The 18742-nt window shown below is 47.2% G+C and overlaps 1 protein-coding gene across 1 annotated transcript; it reads right to left on the bottom strand.

The window, feature by feature from the left end:
- Positions 1-1338: 1338 nt before the first annotated feature.
- Positions 1339-2889, bottom strand: KCNA10 (potassium voltage-gated channel subfamily A member 10). Its single transcript, XM_024212213.2, has one exon. It carries the CDS (start codon positions 2887-2889, stop codon positions 1339-1341), a length of 1551 nt encoding a protein of 516 aa, XP_024067981.1.
- Positions 2890-18742: the final 15853 nt, after the last annotated feature.

The raw sequence follows: 18742 nt of genomic DNA, 5'->3' as shown, positions 1-18742 counted from the left end.
TGCCATTGTACAGATGGGGAACTAAGGCACAGAGAGACTAAATGACTCACCCAAGGCCACACAGGCAGTCTGTGGCAGAGCAGGGAACTGAATCCAGGTCTCCCAAGTCCCAAGCTAGTGCTCTAACCAGTGAACAACCCTCCTCCATGGCGCCCCCTTGTGGCCCAAGAGGGTACTCCTCACCTTGTTACAGGGTCTTCAACGTTGCCACCTCTCACAGGTCCAATGCAATGGTGCTTTAGCCCTCTGGCTAAAGGGCACCCGAGTCCCAACCCTTCCGAAATATTAAAGTCCAAACAAAAAGGAAAGCTACAAACTCAAAACTAGGGTTGTCCAATGAGTCTTCAGCTGGGCGCCACCCCTCTACTCAGGGCTGCCAGCCTGTTTAGTCAATTTTCCTGGGCCCAGTTGTCCCATCCACCAGGAGGGCTTGTCCAGACAGCAAACTCTCTCTGACTGTTGGCTGAAACCAGACATCCCTCACCAAGGAAGAAGCAAAGCAGAGCTGAGCTCTGCTCTGTTTCCTGGTCAGTCTCAGACTGACCTGGGCCTTCTCCTTTTAACGCCTCTCTCCGCACCTGACATTTGCTGCAGGTGTAGTAGGGTAGAAGGAGGCAGATGGGGCCACAAGTCCTCATTAAGACTCTCCTGACCAGTATGGGGCCTGTGTGCCCCATCACAGCACTCTTCTTTATACCCACTTTGCACAGCTGTGAACAACAACAAAACTTACAAACCGGTGGAGAGTCAGCCACAAGGTGTAAGGTATTGAAGAATCAGGTTCCTCTGTGCTTTGAGAATCCATCCACTTAAGGCCGAACCTGTTACGGTCACAGCTGCTCCTTCCAGCAGCGTGGCCTAGTGGATCATGCACTGGACTGGGCCTCAGGAGAGCTGTTTTCTATTCCTAGCACTGCCCTGCTGGGTGACCTTGGGGAAGTCACTTTGCGTCTCTGGCCTTAGTTTCCCTGTCTGTAAATTGGCAATAAGGAAGCTGAGCTCATTGGAGAAGCGCTTTGAGATCTACAGATGAAAAGAGATCAGTATTAGCTTTACTATCTACCACATGCTCACGTTAGGAAAAAAGTTTCAATTTCCAAGCAGAGGAGCAAAATGCCGAGCATCGGACAATGAAACAGGTCGGTGGGGAGAGATAAGAAAACGACCATGTTTATTTGAACAGCCACAGGAAACCGGAGGATTGCAAAATGTCTACCCCAAAAAAAAAAAGCATACTGTGTTTTTAAAAAAAATTACAGAGTGCTGATGGTTTACACCCAATTCGTTTATCAAATCCATTCTGATACCAGGCAGTCCCTTCAAGCCCATGATCTGTTATCATTTCCTGGGCTTGTCATGGTCACAACCCCCATTGGTTTTGTTCAAGGACTCCATGCTGCCATTGGCCGCGGCCACGCTTGTAAGTATTTTCTCCACTTCCTTGGGTAGAATCTGCTTCTCCTCATTCTCCGTCTCCCTGTGGTAGAAATAGTTAAAGTTGGAGACGATGACCGGGACAGGGAGCGCAATGGTTAACACCCCCGCAATAGCACACAGGGTCCCCACTATCTTCCCACCTAACGTGGTAGGGCACATGTCTCCATAGCCGACAGTTGTCATGGTGACCACGGCCCACCAGAACCCATCAGGGATGCTGGAGAAATGAGACTGTGGCTCGTCCACCTCCGCAAAGTAGATGGCGCTGGAGAAGAGGATGACTCCGATGAAGAGGAAGAAGATGAGCAAGCCCAGCTCCCGCATGCTGGCCTTGAGGGTCTGCCCCAGGATCTGCAGCCCTTTGGAGTGTCGTGAGAGCTTGAAGATGCGGAAGACCCGGACCAGGCGGATGATCCTCAGTATGGCCAGGGACATGTTCTGCTGCCCGTTTTGTTCGCTCTGCTGGACCAGCTCAGTAGTGAGGGTCACGAAGTAGGGAATGATGGACACAATGTCGATGATGTTCATGATGTTCCTGAAGAACGCGGCCTTGCTGGGGCAGACCACGAATCTGACGAAGAGCTCAAACGAGAACCAGATGATGCAGGCTGTCTCTATGACAAAGAAGGGGTCCGTGAAGGTGCTCGGGGCCAAGTTGGCTTTGGTCAAGTTGTGAGTGGTGTCCTTGATGGCCTTGAACTCCCGTTCCTCCCTGAACTCGGGCAAGGTCTCCACGCAGAAGATGATGATGGAAATAACGATGACCAAGACTGAGACCAAAGCCACACCCCTGGCCGCACTGGAGCTTTCGGGGTACTCAAACAGCAGCCAGAACTGCCTGTGAAAATGATTCGTGGGCAGAAGTGTCTCGGGGTCCTTGATGAACCCTTCATCTTCCCTGAACTGGTCCATGGCTTCATTGCCCAGCTCATAGAAGGTGATTTCATCAGCAAAGACATCTATGGGGACATTGGCTGGGCGCCGGATTTTCCCACCGGACTGGTAGTAGTAGAGGATCCCATCGAAACTGGGCCTGTTCCTGTCAAAGAAATACTCGTTTCTCATGGAGTCAAAGTAGCGCATCCGCTTCTCCGGGTCCCCGAGTAGCGTCTCCGGGAACTGATTGAGGGTTTTGAGCTGCGTCTCGAACCTCAGCCCAGCAATGTTGATGATGACTCTCTGTTCGCCCTCGTCCATGCCCTCCCACTCCCCCATCAGGTGCTCGCCGAACTCAGCAGAGAACTTGGAGAAGATGGTCTCATTGTTGGTGTTCTCGCTATTAAGGAGGATTCTCCAGTGGGGCAAGAGGCTGGCACAGCTGGGGTGCCCCTTCTGTAATTGGGCAGCAGTGCTGAAGTCGTTTGAATAACAAGGATCTTCCATTATCTCATCAGTGTTGTCGAAACTGACTAGTGCCACCTCCATCTCCTTCCAACTGGACACTTCCATCATACAGTAATCAGATTAGCAGCATAAATCCCGGGGTCAGATACCAGCAGCTTGCGTCTTTCCCACGCTATGATGATCTGCAAGCAAACAGACAGAGAGACGGAGATGAATTATGTATATGTGTGTCACTTCCTCCTTGCATGCAAAGAATAAAATAGATCTGAGACCAGGATAACCTTTTTTTTATTTAACAAAAATTAATTGCACTTAGTGATAATACTTTCATCGTCTCTTTCAACCAAGGACTTTGCAGGGTGCTTTGCATGCATTCATTATTGCATTTCACCCTCACAATACAGCTTATAGTGCCCAAGGTTAAGGCAGTAGCAAAGCCTGGGATAGAACCCGGGAGTCCTGGTTGGCAGCCCCCTCTCCCTGCAGTGGCATAGTCCCTTTCCAACAAGGAATTCAAAGTGCTTTGCACACTAATTGCACACTAATTACGGTAACGAAGCTTCACAACCGCAGCCTCCAAGGTCACAGTGAGACAGAAACAGATCCTGGAAAAGAACCCAGGTATCCTGACTGGCAGCTTCCTAAGATCTAACCAGGAGAGACATTGGGCCAGATCCTGGTATCTCTGAAGTCAATGCCTGGGATTTGACTCCCAGCCTCCCATTGGAGCTGATGTACGTGCCAGACTGACACCCCAGGAATTGAAAGCTCTCTTACGGATAGGCCAGGCCCAGCACGCCCAGGAGCAGTGCTCTCGTCTCTCCCTGCACGACCCTCGGCCGGCATGCCTCATCCCTGACCTAGCGGGAGCACTGCTAAGAGAGGAGAGTTCAGCCCTTCTTGGGCTCTCTGGGGGTGCTGTTGTTGGAATGTGCGCACATATCACATTAAAACCTACACCTCATTTCACATCAGCCAGCGATTACAGACCCAGACCACATGAGCTAGCGGTGAAAACCTCCCTATCCCATTACCAGCCCCTGAGTCACTCAAGCCCAGTCCTCAAAGGTATTTTGGCACCTAACTCCCATTGATTTCAAGGGAGTTAGGCACCTAAAGACCTCTGGATAAGTCACTTATCTCTCTGGGGCCATGTCTACACTACAGAGGTGCTGCCAGCACGGCCCCCTGGCATAGAGGGAGCATGTTCCAACAGGACCTGCTAGCACAGGAACACCACCTCCTGACCAACGCTGGCTAAGCTGACAGAAGCACATTTCTCTTGGCATAGCTGCATCTGCACTGAGGGTTTTGTCGGCCTACCTATGTCAGCTAAGGGGGGATGATTTTTTTCACACCCCTGGGCGATATAGCCACACCGGCATAGCTTTGTGTCGTGTAGCCTGGGTAAAAGTTGCAGAAGCAGTTAAGTGAAAGTCAATGGGACTAGGATCTTGTCTACCCTAGAGGGGCTTTGTTATATTGGTCTAACTATACTGGCAAACCTCCTAGTGGAGACTCCTAGTGGAGAGTGCTTTTGCTGGTATAGTTTATGGCAGTTTCCAGAATGAAATAAGCTATAGCAGCACTATTTTGCTGGTATAAACTGTGTGTACTCTGGGGCTTTTGTCTATATAAGTTAGGAAGGGTGATTTTTTTTCACACACCTAACTGATTAAGCTACGCCGGCAAAACTTTTAAGCACAGCCAAGCCTTAGACTCCTAAGTTACTTTGAAAATTCTACCCTTGATGCTTATTTATCTATACAGTAGAACCTCAGAGTTACGAACACCAGAGTTACAAACTGGCCAGTCAACCACACACCTCATTTGGAAGCGGAAGTACACAATCAGGCCGCAGCAGAGACCAAATTAAAAGCCAATGCAATACAGTGCTGTGTTAAACATCAACTACTAAAAAATAAAGGGAAAGCAGCATTTTCCTTCTGCACAGTAAAGTTTCAAAGCTGTATTAAGTCAACGTTCAGTTGTAAACTTTTGAAAGAGCAACCAAACGTTTTGTTCAGAGTTAGGAACAAGCTCCATTCTCGAGGTGTTCGTAACTGTGAGGTTCTACTGTAAGACTTATCTGATGCCCCACTACTCACAATTAGAGCTGCTTGGGCATTTCTGGATGGAACATTTTTCCATTGGAAAATGCCGTTTCATCAACATCAGAACTTTTCATGGGAACGTATCAATTTCAACAACAACAACACAATCCAAATTCAAACACTTTGATTTTATTGGAAGGAAAAATTTTAACTGACCCTCATTTTATTTTTAATTTTGTTTTGCGGGAAATTTTGAAATTCTTTGTTTTAATTCCAGTTCAGACCAAAAGCACATTTCAAAATTGTGGAATTTCCTGTGAAATGTAAATTCCAGCTGCCTCACAGTCTTTAAATAATGTATCCCCATGATGCTTCTGTGATTCCAGGAAGCGCTATTATCCCCATTATATAAATGGGGAATTGAGGCACAAAGAGACTAAGCGACTTCCCTAAGGATCCAAAAGAAGTCTGTAGCAGAGCAGAGAATTGAATCCAAGATGCTCAAGTCCCAGGCTAAGGCAGTAGCCACTGGGCCATCCTCTGCCTTGGCTCTGTAGCTGTATAATGGACATAATAAATCTTCCTTTGTCTTCTGTATTTAGATTGTAAGCTTTTATGGGCAGGGATTGTCTCTTAGTATGTGTGTCTCCAGCACCCAGCACAATGGGGCTCTGATCTTGGAATACAAATAATAAAAATAAAGAATTTCTAAATGACAATACCTGGCAAATAACAATAAAATTAAGCCTCCACTGGAAGGCACCAGAGAAGGAATAATCAGTGAAGGAGCATTAATGCCTCAAGATCCAGTCTCAAAGACCGCCCTGGGAGCTCTGGGAAGCTCACCTCTAGTTGTAGTTCCCAATAGCCCTCTGACTGGATTTAAACGCACAGCTGACTTAGCCTGATGCTGCGTGGCATTGAGAGCACTCCGCTGTCATTGGCTTCAAAGGGAACTTCGGGTACGTCTACACTGCAAGGAAAAACCCACAGCACCAATTCTCAAAACCCAGGGTGGCACAGTTCCAAGCTGTCACCCGGATACACAGCCCTGCAGAGAGCGCCCTCCTTAACCCTTTGGTGCTGGGAATCTATCCTGTGGCTGACAATGGGGTTTATTAGTGAGAAATATCGATTCCTGGTTTCAAAAGAGATAAGAAACCCACATCTTTGGATGCTGATTTTAATCTTTTGGGACAGCAAAATTCAGCTCAAAAGCTACCCCCTCTAGTATCTGTCTGTCTCTTCCCAAACAGGATCAGCCAGAACTACCTGTGGATGCATCTGTGAGGCATTAATTTCTCTCAGATTCCTGTGATTCCTTACCCATTTGGAGAGAGAGCACTAACCACATGGATGCATGTGTAAATCAGTGAAGATATACTCCAGCTGGAGGGCTACAATCTTAGCACCCTACACACCCTGCCTTCCTCATGCCCACATCTGCCTGTCTGCATGCTGGGAGCAGACAAAGGAAATCCTATGATTAGAGAACGTGCCTAACTCCCTCCAACATCCTGCAGAATGGTATGAATGAAGCAACAACAGCCAAAAGGAGTGGAACATAGGACTTGCAGGACTATGCTCTGAGTGTCCCTAGCCTCTGACTCACAGAAGCTGGGACTGGACAACGGGATGGATCACTTGACGGCTAACCTGACCCTAGTGTAAGTTTCCTCTGGACACTCCAATGGTTAGAGGTTGGCTTTTCCCCAGGGAGACTGTGATGCACATCAGCACCTAGTGATGCAAACATCTTTTATTTTTCTGCTTTGATGCATATTGTTTCCCAACAGATCTCATGGTTATCAGCGATGAAAGGATGCTTCATACCTGCATTTGTGCCATTGTCCCAAAGCAATTACGCATAGCCTTTTTATTTACTCACACCTGGTTAACACCTCAAACTTGGGTCAACCTAACTACGTTGCTTAGAGAGGTTAAAAATTCGCACCCCTGAGAGTTGTAATTAAGCTGACCTAAGACCCAGTGTAGATTCTTTCATCAACCTACTGCCTCTTGGAGAGGTGGATTTACTACAACAATGGAAACCCCCCTTCTGTTGCTGTAGTAAGTGTCTACACGGCAACGGCACAGCTGCAGCACTGCTGCTGTCATGTTTCTAGTGAAGACATACCCTCGACCACTCGTTTGACACCACCCATAGAATCATAGAATATCAGGGTTGGAAGGGACCTCAGGAGGTCATCTAGTCCAACCCCCTGCTCAAAACAGGACCAATCCCCAACTAAATCATCCCAGCCAGGGCTTTGTCAAGCCTGATCTTAAAAACCTCTAAGGAAGGAGATTCCACTACCTCCCTAGGTAACCCATTCCAGTGCTTCACCACCCTCCTAGTGAAAAAATCTGAAATCTCTGAAACCCGCATGTGCCAGGACTAAGGAGGCAGTCTCCTCTGATGCTTAGAGCAGCGGGTGAGGCGTTCTGTTCTTGGCCTGACACTGTCTTGCTGGGTGACCTTGCGTAAGTCACTTAGGCTGAAATTTTCAACTCCCCACTAGTCTGAGTCCCAACTCAATGTGTCCGTCTAGCACGGGATTTAGAAGCGGGTCAGCTACCACTCCCATTGGCTTCAACTGGAGACACTTTGGACAATGTTAGCCTTATCCTCCTGTGCTTCAGTTTAGCCCCCTGTTAAATGGAGATGATTATACTTCACAGCAGTATTGATGCAAGGCTTCAGCAGTGCCATTTTATAAGGTACCTGAGGCCTGATCCACTGCCCTCTGAAGTCAATGAAAGGACTCCAGTGGACTCAGTGAGCTTTAGATTAGGCCCGTAGTTAGGGCTGAGCAAAAATAAAATTTCAAGGGAAAACAGCTTTTTCACTGCAGCAGAAATTTCTGTGGGAAATCTCTCTCTCTTTTACACACACACACACACACACACAAAATACAAACGTAGGGGGATGTTGAAAAAATTCAAACTGGAGCGGGATTAGTCGCCAAAAGCAGAACAAAAAATTTAGCGTCAGGTGTTTTTCTGTGCACCCCAAAACCTTTCAAAGAAAAATTTCAGAGAAAAAAAACAAATGGACATGAAAAATTCTTGAGGGAAAAACAAAACGAAGAAGCAAAACCACTTCCTGACCATCTCGATTCCGGGATGAAAGTCACTGTGCTGTATCATGGCTTCTAATTTGTCCCATTCCTCTACCATATCTGTCCCATCTCTGCTGCTCATGGGGGAAGTTATTTTGTACAGCTGCAAATGGCGGCCAGGAGTGTTAGAGTTAAAGCGCGTGACGGGAGCAGAAGTCCACTGCAGGGCTTGATTCAGATTCATGCTTGACATTTAGACTGTTCTATTGAAAAAGCTGTTGGGGGCATAAGAAGATGTTTGTTCTTCTGGCTGTGATTCACCCTTTTTAGATAGTCCTTTGCAGTTAATTTTTTAAGAGAAGCAAAGGATAGTGGAGCCACTTGAGAACTCAGAAGTTTCTAAGCTTTAATCTGTTTGCAAACGTAAGCGGGGGAAGTAGAAAGCTGTCTGGACCGGATCCTCCACTGCTGTAAATCAGCTGGTGTAAACTGCTGAGGATCCAGCCCCTGTATTTTTGACTGGTGACTTAGAAAATCTCAAGTAAATCATTGGGAAAAGCAGGAATAGGTCCTGAATCATCTGGCTTTGAAATTAAGTTCTGATCTCAGTTCCTATTTGGCCTAGATTGGTTGCCTAGCAGATAACCATGATGGGTGACTCAGAGCGTGCCATGGAGGATGCTGGGAGCCCACGTCCACACTTTCAGCCATACTACTTTGGGCTGTGTCACCCTGTTAAACCCGTGAGCCACAGCACAGGGTCGGACTGGGTTAGCCCGTCAGGGCTAGAAGAAGAGCAGTTGGTGGTTTAGTAGGCGGTAGTCTGCCCTCGGAGGAAGAACCAAAGCAGTATCCCTAGGCAGGGTGTGTTACTGTGTTAGAGGTGCTGTCTGGTGGATGATTTACTTAATATTTGCATTGCTGTAGTATACACAGGCCCTAATCAGGGATCGGGGCCCTACTGCGCTAGGTGCTGTACATACGAAAATACAGTTGGTGTTGCAAAAGGGCTGGCAGTTGCTGAGAAATAAAATCAAGATCCTGACCACTTGTTGGTGCCACGGTTCTCCTCCAGGACAATTAAGTCAGCGGGTTCAAGGTTACCTTCTTCCTCTTCAGAGGCTGGGATTCCTGTCGCACCCTTTTCCCTCCTGCCCCCAGCAGTAGCTGGCTCAGGCAGCAGCTGCCTCAAAGTTGGAGGCCTGGGAGCTGCAACAAGGAGGATGGAAATGAATCTGTACAAATCTGTGTGTGTGAGTGTGTGTAGGGAGTAGGGGAGGGAATGTGTAGGACTGGGGGTTGTGGCCATAAGTGAATGCAGGTGTGGCTACGGTTGACCACACCTTTTGGCAAGGAAGTGACAATTCCCATCTATCTTCTGAAAATTGAAGTCTGGCCATGCTTTGTGGAAATCAGACACAAAAGGGGAGCAATTGTGGACTGAGTGAAATCCCTTTAGAACATGAACAGATCTCTGGAAACTATTCTGCTTTATTCACCCAGCTCTAGAGAAACAAAAACAAATGACCCTGGTTTTCAACACATTGAACAACAACTAACGAGATAGAACAACATGTTAAAGAATATTCTTGGCCCCATATCAGCAGTGAGATTGTGGGTGCATCTTCCTCCCAGCTACTTCAGAAGTCAGCTCCCAAATGCATTGCAGGTCTGGGTGCATCAGTAGCTTGATGCATAGCTTCCCCTTATGCAAAGAGCTTCTGCTTTCTTGCCAGGATTCATGTAAGAGAGCCAAGCCAGTGACAGGGCACCAGCATTAGGATGCGGAAGACCCTGTATTACGCTTAGGCCTTGGCTACACATGGGAGTTCACAGCGCTGCCGCGGCAGCGCTGTGAAGCGCGAGTGTAGTCGCGCCGCCAGCGCTGCGAGAGAGCTCTCGCAGCGCTGTATGTACTCCACCTCTCCGAGGGGAGTAGCTTGCAGTGCTGCGAGCGAGCATGCAGCGCTGCAGGCTCTGATTACACTGGCGCTTTACAGCGCTGCACTCGCTGCGCTTGGGGGGGAGGGAGAGGCGTTTTCACACCCCTGAGCGCAGCAAGTTGCAGCGCTGTATAGTGCCAGTGTAGCCAAGGCCTAAAGGGGAATGTTATACAAAATTCAGAGGAAGGACTGGCTACCGGTTAAAGAACTGCCATGGGACTCGGGGAATCTGGGATCAGTTCACTGCTGTGCCACAGACTCCCCGTGTGACCTTGAACAAGTCACCAGATCTCTCCGTGTCACAATTTTCCATCTGTAAAATGGGGCTAATAAGGCATCCTTTGTCTGTCTTGTCTATTTAGACTATAAGCTCAAAGACTGTTCATTGCTCTGTGTTTGTGAAGGTTGTAGTAAAGGAGGGCCCTGATCCTAGGTGTTACGGCAATACAGTTTATAAAGACAATAATACTGTAATAGACATAACAACAGGCAGGGGGCAACGTGAGTGACTCTGATCAAATTTGGATGTAGCGAAAAACCACCAGCTTCTGGAGCCTGAAATTTAAAGTGAATGGCGGAAGTGGTCAAATGAAGCAACTTGATTGTTCCCTGAACCCCATTGAATCAGAAAGTTTTACATTCACCTCACTAAGTTAGATAAAGCAAAGGGGTTAGCTGTTTGGAAAAATATCAGCCAGCTAGATTCTGCTATTGGCTTCCCCAGTGTAAATATAAAATCACTCCAGGGATGTCCAGGGAATACTCCAGATTTACACCAGTGTAACTGATAGCAGGATTGGTTCACCTTGCTTAGGTGTAAGAAAGAAAATACCACCCTTAAAGGAAAACAAAATGCATGCAACAGCTTGGAAGGTGTCTTATGTCAAACTTAATCACCATAATGTTCACCATTGCTAGAACCCAATAACCATCCAAAAGGAGAGGAAGAAGAGAGACCACAGCCTGTATTTTAGAAATGGTGGCTCGTAAAAACATGCCAATTGCCAGGGATAACTAAGTATGTGCCGAGAGGTGATCTTGCTAATCCTAGTATTAAATATACTTCATGAGAGTTCCAAACCCTTGCTGTGAAAGGCCTTAGATACGCTGACCGTGTGTCCCCTTACCCATTCTGTACATTATTTTCTGTCTTTATGACCTTAGAAGAAGATCTGAATATACTGTTGACATTTCAATGCAGAGCCAGGCTTCCCCATGGTAGGCGAAACTTGTACAAGGGTTGTAGCTGCCGATTGCTGGTGAGCTGTGCTGAGTGTATGGGTTTAAGTTTCCTGCCACTTGCCCTTGCTGGTTCTGGTAGGTGGCATGATAATTCACTTCATATGATTGGTGGAATAATACTGCAGGGCCTCATATGAATAGCAGGCAGACAAAGCTCTATTAAAAATATATAGGGCCAAATTCTACCTTCAGCCAGTGCAGCCCCTCTCGTGTTAGTGCAACTCTGTGCACTTCAGTGGGGCTGCGCCAGCGTACATGACAGCAGGATTTGGCCCGCCGCATCTTTCATCTTTCAAGCACTTTGCTCATATCAACTGAGCCTCACACACACCCTCCCCTCTGACAGATGGGGAAACTGAGGCACAGAGGGCTTGTGGATGGCCCTAGTAATAAGGATTGGGAGGGCAAAAGACTTCTTCTTTCTCCCATGTGCACTCTGCACCCAGAGGATGGTGATATTACAGTCCATTCTGGCACCCCATCCTATAGTCTTCCCCCTCTATTGGACAGCAGAGTTGGCTGGAAGAATATGATGCATTTCTTCTGCATGCCTAGGAGCAACAGTGTCAATCAGACACAATGGCCCAAATCCTCAAAGGTATTTAGGCTCCTAACTTCCATTGGAGCCTAAGTACCTTTGAGGTTCTGGGCCAGTGGGAATCAATCAGGACTGCACAGCAGGGCTGCCCAGAGGATTCAGGGGGCCTGGGGTCTTTGGCGGTGGGGGGCCCCTGCTGCCGAATTGCCGCCGAAGACCCGGAGCGGAAGAAGCTCCGGTGGCCTGGGCCCCGCGAGAGTTTTCTAGGGCCTGCAGAGCGAGTGAAGGACCCCGCTCCAGGGCCCCCGAAAAACTCTCGTGGGGGCCCCTGCGGGCCCCGGGGCCTGGGGCAAATTGCCCCACTTGCCCCGCCCCCCCTCTGGGCAGCCCTGCTGCACAGCGTGCTCAGAGAACAGAACCCAGGAGACCTGGCTCACAGCCCAGTGCTCAGATCGCTAGATCTTGTCTGTCTGTCTAGCACTCATAAATAAAATTAGAATAAAACAGTATATTTCCAATCCCACAAAACATAATGAAGAGAAATTGAGCCACTTTATACAATACATGCTTTAGGCTTCAGTGGTGATCGGAACCCAAAAATTGTCTCTTTTTTTCCTCCTAAACCATCAAACATCTGCTTCCCGGAATCTGATTTACTAATACTCTTTATCTTAAATCCCCAGCTGGGGGGAAAAAAAGATAAAGGTCATTTTAAGAGATAGGTTCTGTTTTTCCATCACATGGTATTGGAAAATTAGCATGTTTAATGTCACCATTTCCCCTCTCCCTCCCCAGCCTCAAAACACAGCATCGGAAATAGTTACGTACAATTCATTTATGCTTCCAACCAGCTTAGCGCTACCGTTTTTACAGGAATGACTGCTCACCTTCACTGCAATTAAAAATCAAACCAACCCCCAAAGTTATCAGACTGAAAAAACACACGCCCTGAGCAGACTTTCCCTCTGCTGCTTAGACTAGTGTTTAGGATTTTTGTTGTTGTTGGGTTTTTTTTGCCTGTAACCCGCAATATAGCACGGTCACCTTAGGACTTAACGTTGAAAGGCAGAGAAATGTCAAAGCTCTGTGCATCTGTAAAGTGAAATATTTAATACAGAAAGAGATGGGGTGGGGGAGATAATTCACCCATGCCCTTGCAAAGTCTCTTTGGGATAAAGGGAGCAGACAAGTGGCACTTTATCAGTCATAGTCCAAACTGATTGAGAGGTGAGAGTGGTGGGGGCTTGGGGACTTGGCCTGTAGCGAAAGCGAGAGCTGGAACACATTTGTTGATCCTGTGCTTGAAAGCCTTTGGCACGTGAAAGGGCAGGTGAGGGCTGGGGCGGAGAAGAGGCTGCATCTGAAAGCGGTGTGGGGGAAAACGCCACAAAAAACGAAAGCAGGTAAGAAGACTCCCCCACCCCCAATGCTGCATCCGCGTCACTTGTTGGCCTCATCCCATTCATTCAGTGCTGCTGCACCTTTACTTTCCCGTTCCATGACAAATACTTTTCTACTTAAGCCCCGCTGTGTATGATGTCCTCCGGGTTGTTCTGCTCATCACCAGCAGAGCAGCAGAACAAATAAACCTTTTTTAGAATGAAACGGCATGAGCCATAGGACCGTGGCCTTCTCTCGGATACTCCTTATAATCCCCGATAATGCCACCCCATACTCCTCTACTGACAGCGGAAAATTCTTGCCTGTGACATTGCAAGCTGTGGGTTGGCAGGTGGGAGGGGAGGAGGACACAGTCATTGACTTCAGAAGAGAGATTTACATGACAGAATATGGCTTTTTATTAAAAAAAAGAAAAAATAAATCAGTCTTAACAGGGGAAAACAAGGGTGCACTCATATCATTTCAAGAAGCATGTTACAGCCGAGGTGCCTACCTCTCGTCTGCAACCACAGCTTCTGCGGGTCCTTTAAACACATCTTGTTTACACTCCCTGTGAGTCAGGAATCGTCCCAGCGGATCAGACATCTTAGTCCGGTTTCCTGTCTCTGACAGTATCCAGGGCCAGATGCTTCAGGGGAAGGTGCCAATAAGCCCCGAAGTAGGTGATTCTGAAATAATCTGCTCATAGGGGAACATTGTCTTCTGAATGCCCGTCCGCAAGCAGGACTTTGGCTGCTGCACCAAAGCAGGAAAGTTTATAGCCTTTATTAATAAATAAATAAATGAATGACCCTATCAAATGTGACCGTGGATGTTCTCATTATCCATATAAATAGCCAGTCTTTTTTTTTTAATCCAGCTAAGCTCTTGGCTTTGATGTTTTCTTGTGGCAGAGAGTTCCACCGGCTAATTATGAATTGTGTTAAAATCCTTTTTGATTGCCTTTCAAATGAATGAACCATCCCCTAGGTCTTGCACTATGAGAGAGGGGTGAATTCATTGTTCATGCTATTGTAACATCCCCTCTTAATCTCTCCTCAGTGATCTAAACAGTCCCAAGCTTTCGAATCTCAGAAGTCAGTCCAGGCCTCTAATCCTTTTTGTAACAACTTATATGTCTGCTCTCTCCTTTTGGAGCTTGGGGGAACACAGGATTCCAGCTGATGACGTACCATTAATTGCAACAGCATTATAATATTCTCACCGGTACTGTCTATTCATACATCTTTAAATGGGCATTGCTTTCTTGACTGCTGCTGCACATTGAGCAGAGGTATTCATGAAGCTGTAGGTAATGATGTCCAGGTCCTTTTCCTGAGCAATTACAGTTAATGCAGAACCCAGCAATGTACGCGAGCTGTTCTTACATTTCTTCCCAGGGGTCTGATCTCAAATGTGTTGACGATGCATTTCCTTTGCTACCATACTACCCATTACATAGCCTTCCAAATTTCCCCAAGGCCTTCTCTAATCTTTGTGACCTACGTCATCTGCAGGTTTTGCCCCTCAGGATGTGGCCTTGGACAAGTCACTTTGCCTTTTTGTGCCTCGGTTTCCCCACCTATAAAAAGGGGGATAATAACTTTTACCCACCTTTGTGAAGCAGTTGAGAGTTATAGATGAAAACATCTAGATAAATGCTATGTATTGTTATTACTTGAGACTCAAATTCTATTTTGTCAGGGTCCCACCTATATCGGCTGTAATTCTACTATTTATTTCAATGAGTGGATGTTGAAATTTGTGTCTGGTTTAGCCTGGCTGTAAGCTCTTTATGGGCAAGGACTCTCTTTTTGTTCTGTGTCTGTACAGCACCGAGCACAGTGGGTCCTGGTCTGTGACTGGGGCTCGCAGGTGCTACCACAATGCATAATAAATCAATCAATCAATCCCCAAAGCTGAATCAGGGCTACTAGGACATGGGTCCTATTATGCCAAAATCTCACATGCTCTTCTGACAGGATTTGAGCCCCAGATAGCAGAAATCTTATGCAATCAGCTGATCACATGGGATTTCAGCAGAATACTAACTGCCTCTGGAAAATCCACTCCTTCTGACTTTGGATCCAACCTAAAACCCAAACCGTAGAGACACGTTTGGACCTGAGGATTCAGATCTAACTCCCCCAAACGCCTCCAAGGAATGAAAGGAGGTCCAGATTCCTGGCATCCTTTTGGTCCCACCCATGTCATTAATATGACATCAGAGGTGTTGAACATTGTAACTCTTACTGCACCGGTGGCAGGCAGTGAAATCTACAGTGATAAGCACGGTATAAGAATCTCCATAGAACAGAAGAGAACTCTGATGGAATCTTCAGCCTTTCTTCCATTGCCTGTTGCATCCTTTATTTCTGGGGGGTTTCTAAAACACTTCTTCTCATCCCCTGAGGGCCTCCCATGGGTTTAGCTGGGGGCAGAGAAGCACCTGCTGTAAGGAGCTGGAGGAGGAGTTTATGGTAAAAAAGCAGGGGGGTGAGAGGGAAGACAGCGCCTCAACAGCATGGCTTGACTGGTCTGGATGACCTTTCCCTCCTCATGAGCTTCCCTTTGCTCTAATCTGTTCTTTCAGGCCTGCGAGAGGCAGGCCCCATACCACACAGTGATGCAACCTTCCAGGGGATGAACTTGGCCCATGGCTGTTCTGAAACCATGAAAGAAAAGGATCTATATCAGCCTTATGTACAGATACGGGGACCCTGCCCAGCAGCCAGGTCTGCACGCACAGGTCTGTCACTGAATGGGGGCATTGGCGTAGGGAACATTAATTCTGCTGTTGGAAATTAACAAGCAGGTTGAGTGGCAGTATGATCCAGTGATCAGTACATGAGCCTAACAATCAGGAGACCTTGGTTCTAAGCCCTGCTCTACCAGTGATTCCATGAGTGACCTGGGTTGGGTCACTGCCTGTTAATTCAGGTTGTGAACTGTTCAGTGCAGGGATTGCATAGCAATGTGGTTCCCTGGGGGTCCTGGCTGCTTCTCTAATGCAAACAGTAATAAGTTTAGCCCTTTATTCCTAGTAATGAATCAATAAGGACAAATGCAAAGCACTCCACTTAGGAAGAAACAATCAGTTGCACACATACAAAATGGGAAATGACTGCCTAGGAAGGAGTACTGCGGAAAGGGATCTGGGGGTCATACTGGATCACAAGCTAAATATAAGTGAACAGTGTAACGCTCTTGTAAAAAAAGCAAACATCCTTTTGGGATGTATTAGCAGGAGTATTATAAGCAAGACACGAGAAGTAATTCTTCTGCTCTACTCCACGCTGATTAGGCCTCAACTGGAGTATTGTGTCCAGTTCTGGCTGCCACATTTCAGGAAAGATGTGGACAAATTGGAGAAAGTCCAGAGAAGAGCAACAAAAATGATTAAAGGTCTAGAAAACATCATCTATGAGGGAAGATTGAAAAAATTGGGTTTGTTTAGTCTGGAGAAGAAAAGACTGAGGGGGGACATGATAACAGTTTTCAAGTACATAAAAGGTTGTTACAAGGAGGAGGGGGGGAAATGTTCTTCTTAACCTCTGAGGATAGGACAAGAAGCAATGGGCTTAAATTGCAGCAAGGGCAGTTTAGGTTGGACATTAGGAAAAACTTCCTAACTTCTCAGGGTGATTAAGCACTGGAATAAATTGCCTAGGGAGGTTGTGGAATCTCCATCATTGGGGATTTTTAAGAGCGGGTTGGACAAACACCTGTCAGGGATGGTCTAGATAACACTTAGTCCTGCCTTAGGTGCAGGGGACTGGACTAGATGACCTCTCGAGGTCCCTTCTAGTTCTATGATTCTATGATTTAAAAATGGATGTTGACTCTTAAAAATATAGTTGTTATTCATAATTGTATGAATTATTTACATCAATGAAGGTCAGCCTATGAGGTCACTCGTGGGCTGTTCCCTTAGGTTGTTCATTGGTCCCCTGCTGTTCTTTTTGCTCCCTGATTTGCTGATTCTCTCTCAACAGAATGCCCAATAACGCTCTCATTCACCTTCCTAGAAGGGTAACCACATCCAAATGTCATGCAAACCTGTTAGCATGGATGTTTATGAATGAGCAAATAACAAGAGGCTGCACAGAGCAGCCATTCAGAGCTGACTTGAATACTCATGAGTCTGGAGCATTTGACCAGCCCAGTGGCCCACACGGAGCACTGAAAGGTATCTGGAGTGACGCCCTTTCTTCCACCAGCCAAGTTTCGTTGGGTGCCTTATGTCAAAGCTGTGCTCGGGAGAAGAAGGTGAGGAAAAGTATCATGCATTGTCTCCTCCACCGTTCCACGCTCCTGATTAGAGGACCAGGACACTGTCCATGCACGGTTATCCACTTTGTGCATGCAGCTGTATATGTTCCATGCACTGCTGCCCACTGGGCTCGTGTAGCTACACATTTTGCAGGCTCATTTCCCGACGCTCTGCCGCCATGTATATGTTTGACAAGATCAGCTCAGGCTCCTCTTTCTGAAAACTCAGTCCACTATTTTCTTTCACAATAATTTTTCTGTTCCAGGGGCCCAGGCAGAAAAGAAGCCAGGTGTAAGGGTATGAAAACCAGCCCAGCTCAAAGTTAGCCTGCTAGCCTGCAGCCCATACCAGTTGGCGCTGTCCTTATCAAAGCGACGACAGAGTTTGAACATCTCTCAGCAATCACACAGTAACAAACACCGTCCGTTTCAACAGCGTAAAGAACACGGCCTTGTATATGCTTCTGTTATTACTGTCCCCTGTCAACAACTCCTGCACTGTGCAGTGGTCCCATGGACAGCACGCTGTAAATAATGACTTGCTTTCACTACTTGAGAACAGGGTGCTGGCCCGTTGTGTTGGCTCTCTTGCTGAAGATGCTACAGAGTCCTGTTCAAAGCCCTGGAAGCACAAAGGGAAATTATGGGAGCTTTCATGTCTGGGTAGGTTTCTATAGCTCGTGTTATGCAGGAGGTCAGACTAGATGATCCAAATGGTCCCTTTTGGCCTCTGAGTCCATGAGTTGTTCAGGTTTGGGAGGCTATTATAGGACAAAAAGGTGACCAAGGAAGGGTTGTAGTGGTCTGTCAGATGATTGGTTGGGTCTAAGTATCCCAAAATAATAATGGTACCAAACCATTCAGGAGTGCCAGGAGTGCCTTGAGCCAGGTTCTCTGCTGGTGTAAACTGGTGCAGCAGCATCAACTTCAACAGAGCTGCGGCATTTAATTCCAATGAAGAATTTGGCCTTAAATTCATCACCGGCATGTGTGTGAGGGGGGCAGACTCACAGGTGGTTGACGGTCTTCTCCACCCGGAGGGAAAGTTGGCTTGAATCACAGGCATAGTGCACGAAGCTGATACCAGACCTGCCTTACACCTTAAAAAGAGGATGGATACATACCGACCACCACCAGGCAGGGCTGCAGTCAAGCCTGGCTACACAGAGTACCCTCCATCTGGGGTGATAAAGGAGCTAATCAACTGATTGCAACCATCAGTTTTCCATCTGCTTTGACAGGGGACAAACTGCAACATGGAGGGCCCGTTCCTCCATTCCTTGCTCACACTGGTCTCCCTCTTGACTCTAGCGGGAGTGTCGCACATGCGAGGAAGACAGGAATCACACACTTTGTTGACTTTCACAGGAGAGAGGGAGAGCTCAGAATAACCAACAGTCTGGCAGTGGGAGCACTCACCGGGGTGGTAAGAGACCCAGATTCAATTCCCTGATCTAAATGAGGCAGCAC

The sequence above is a fragment of the Terrapene carolina genome, unplaced genomic scaffold (genome assembly GCF_002925995.2).
Source record: "Terrapene carolina triunguis isolate 2854851 unplaced genomic scaffold, T_m_triunguis-2.0 Scaffold552, whole genome shotgun sequence".
Taxonomy (NCBI): Eukaryota; Metazoa; Chordata; order Testudines; family Emydidae; genus Terrapene; species Terrapene triunguis.
The sequence above is the reverse complement of the archived record's forward strand: the minus strand, read 5'-3'. Positions and strand labels throughout refer to the sequence as shown.

Excerpts from the sequence above, each read along its gene's own strand:
- KCNA10 (XM_024212213.2), bottom strand. The coding sequence starts at position 2,889 with ATGATGGAAGTGTCCAGTTGGAAGGAGATGGAGGTGGCACTAGTCAGT.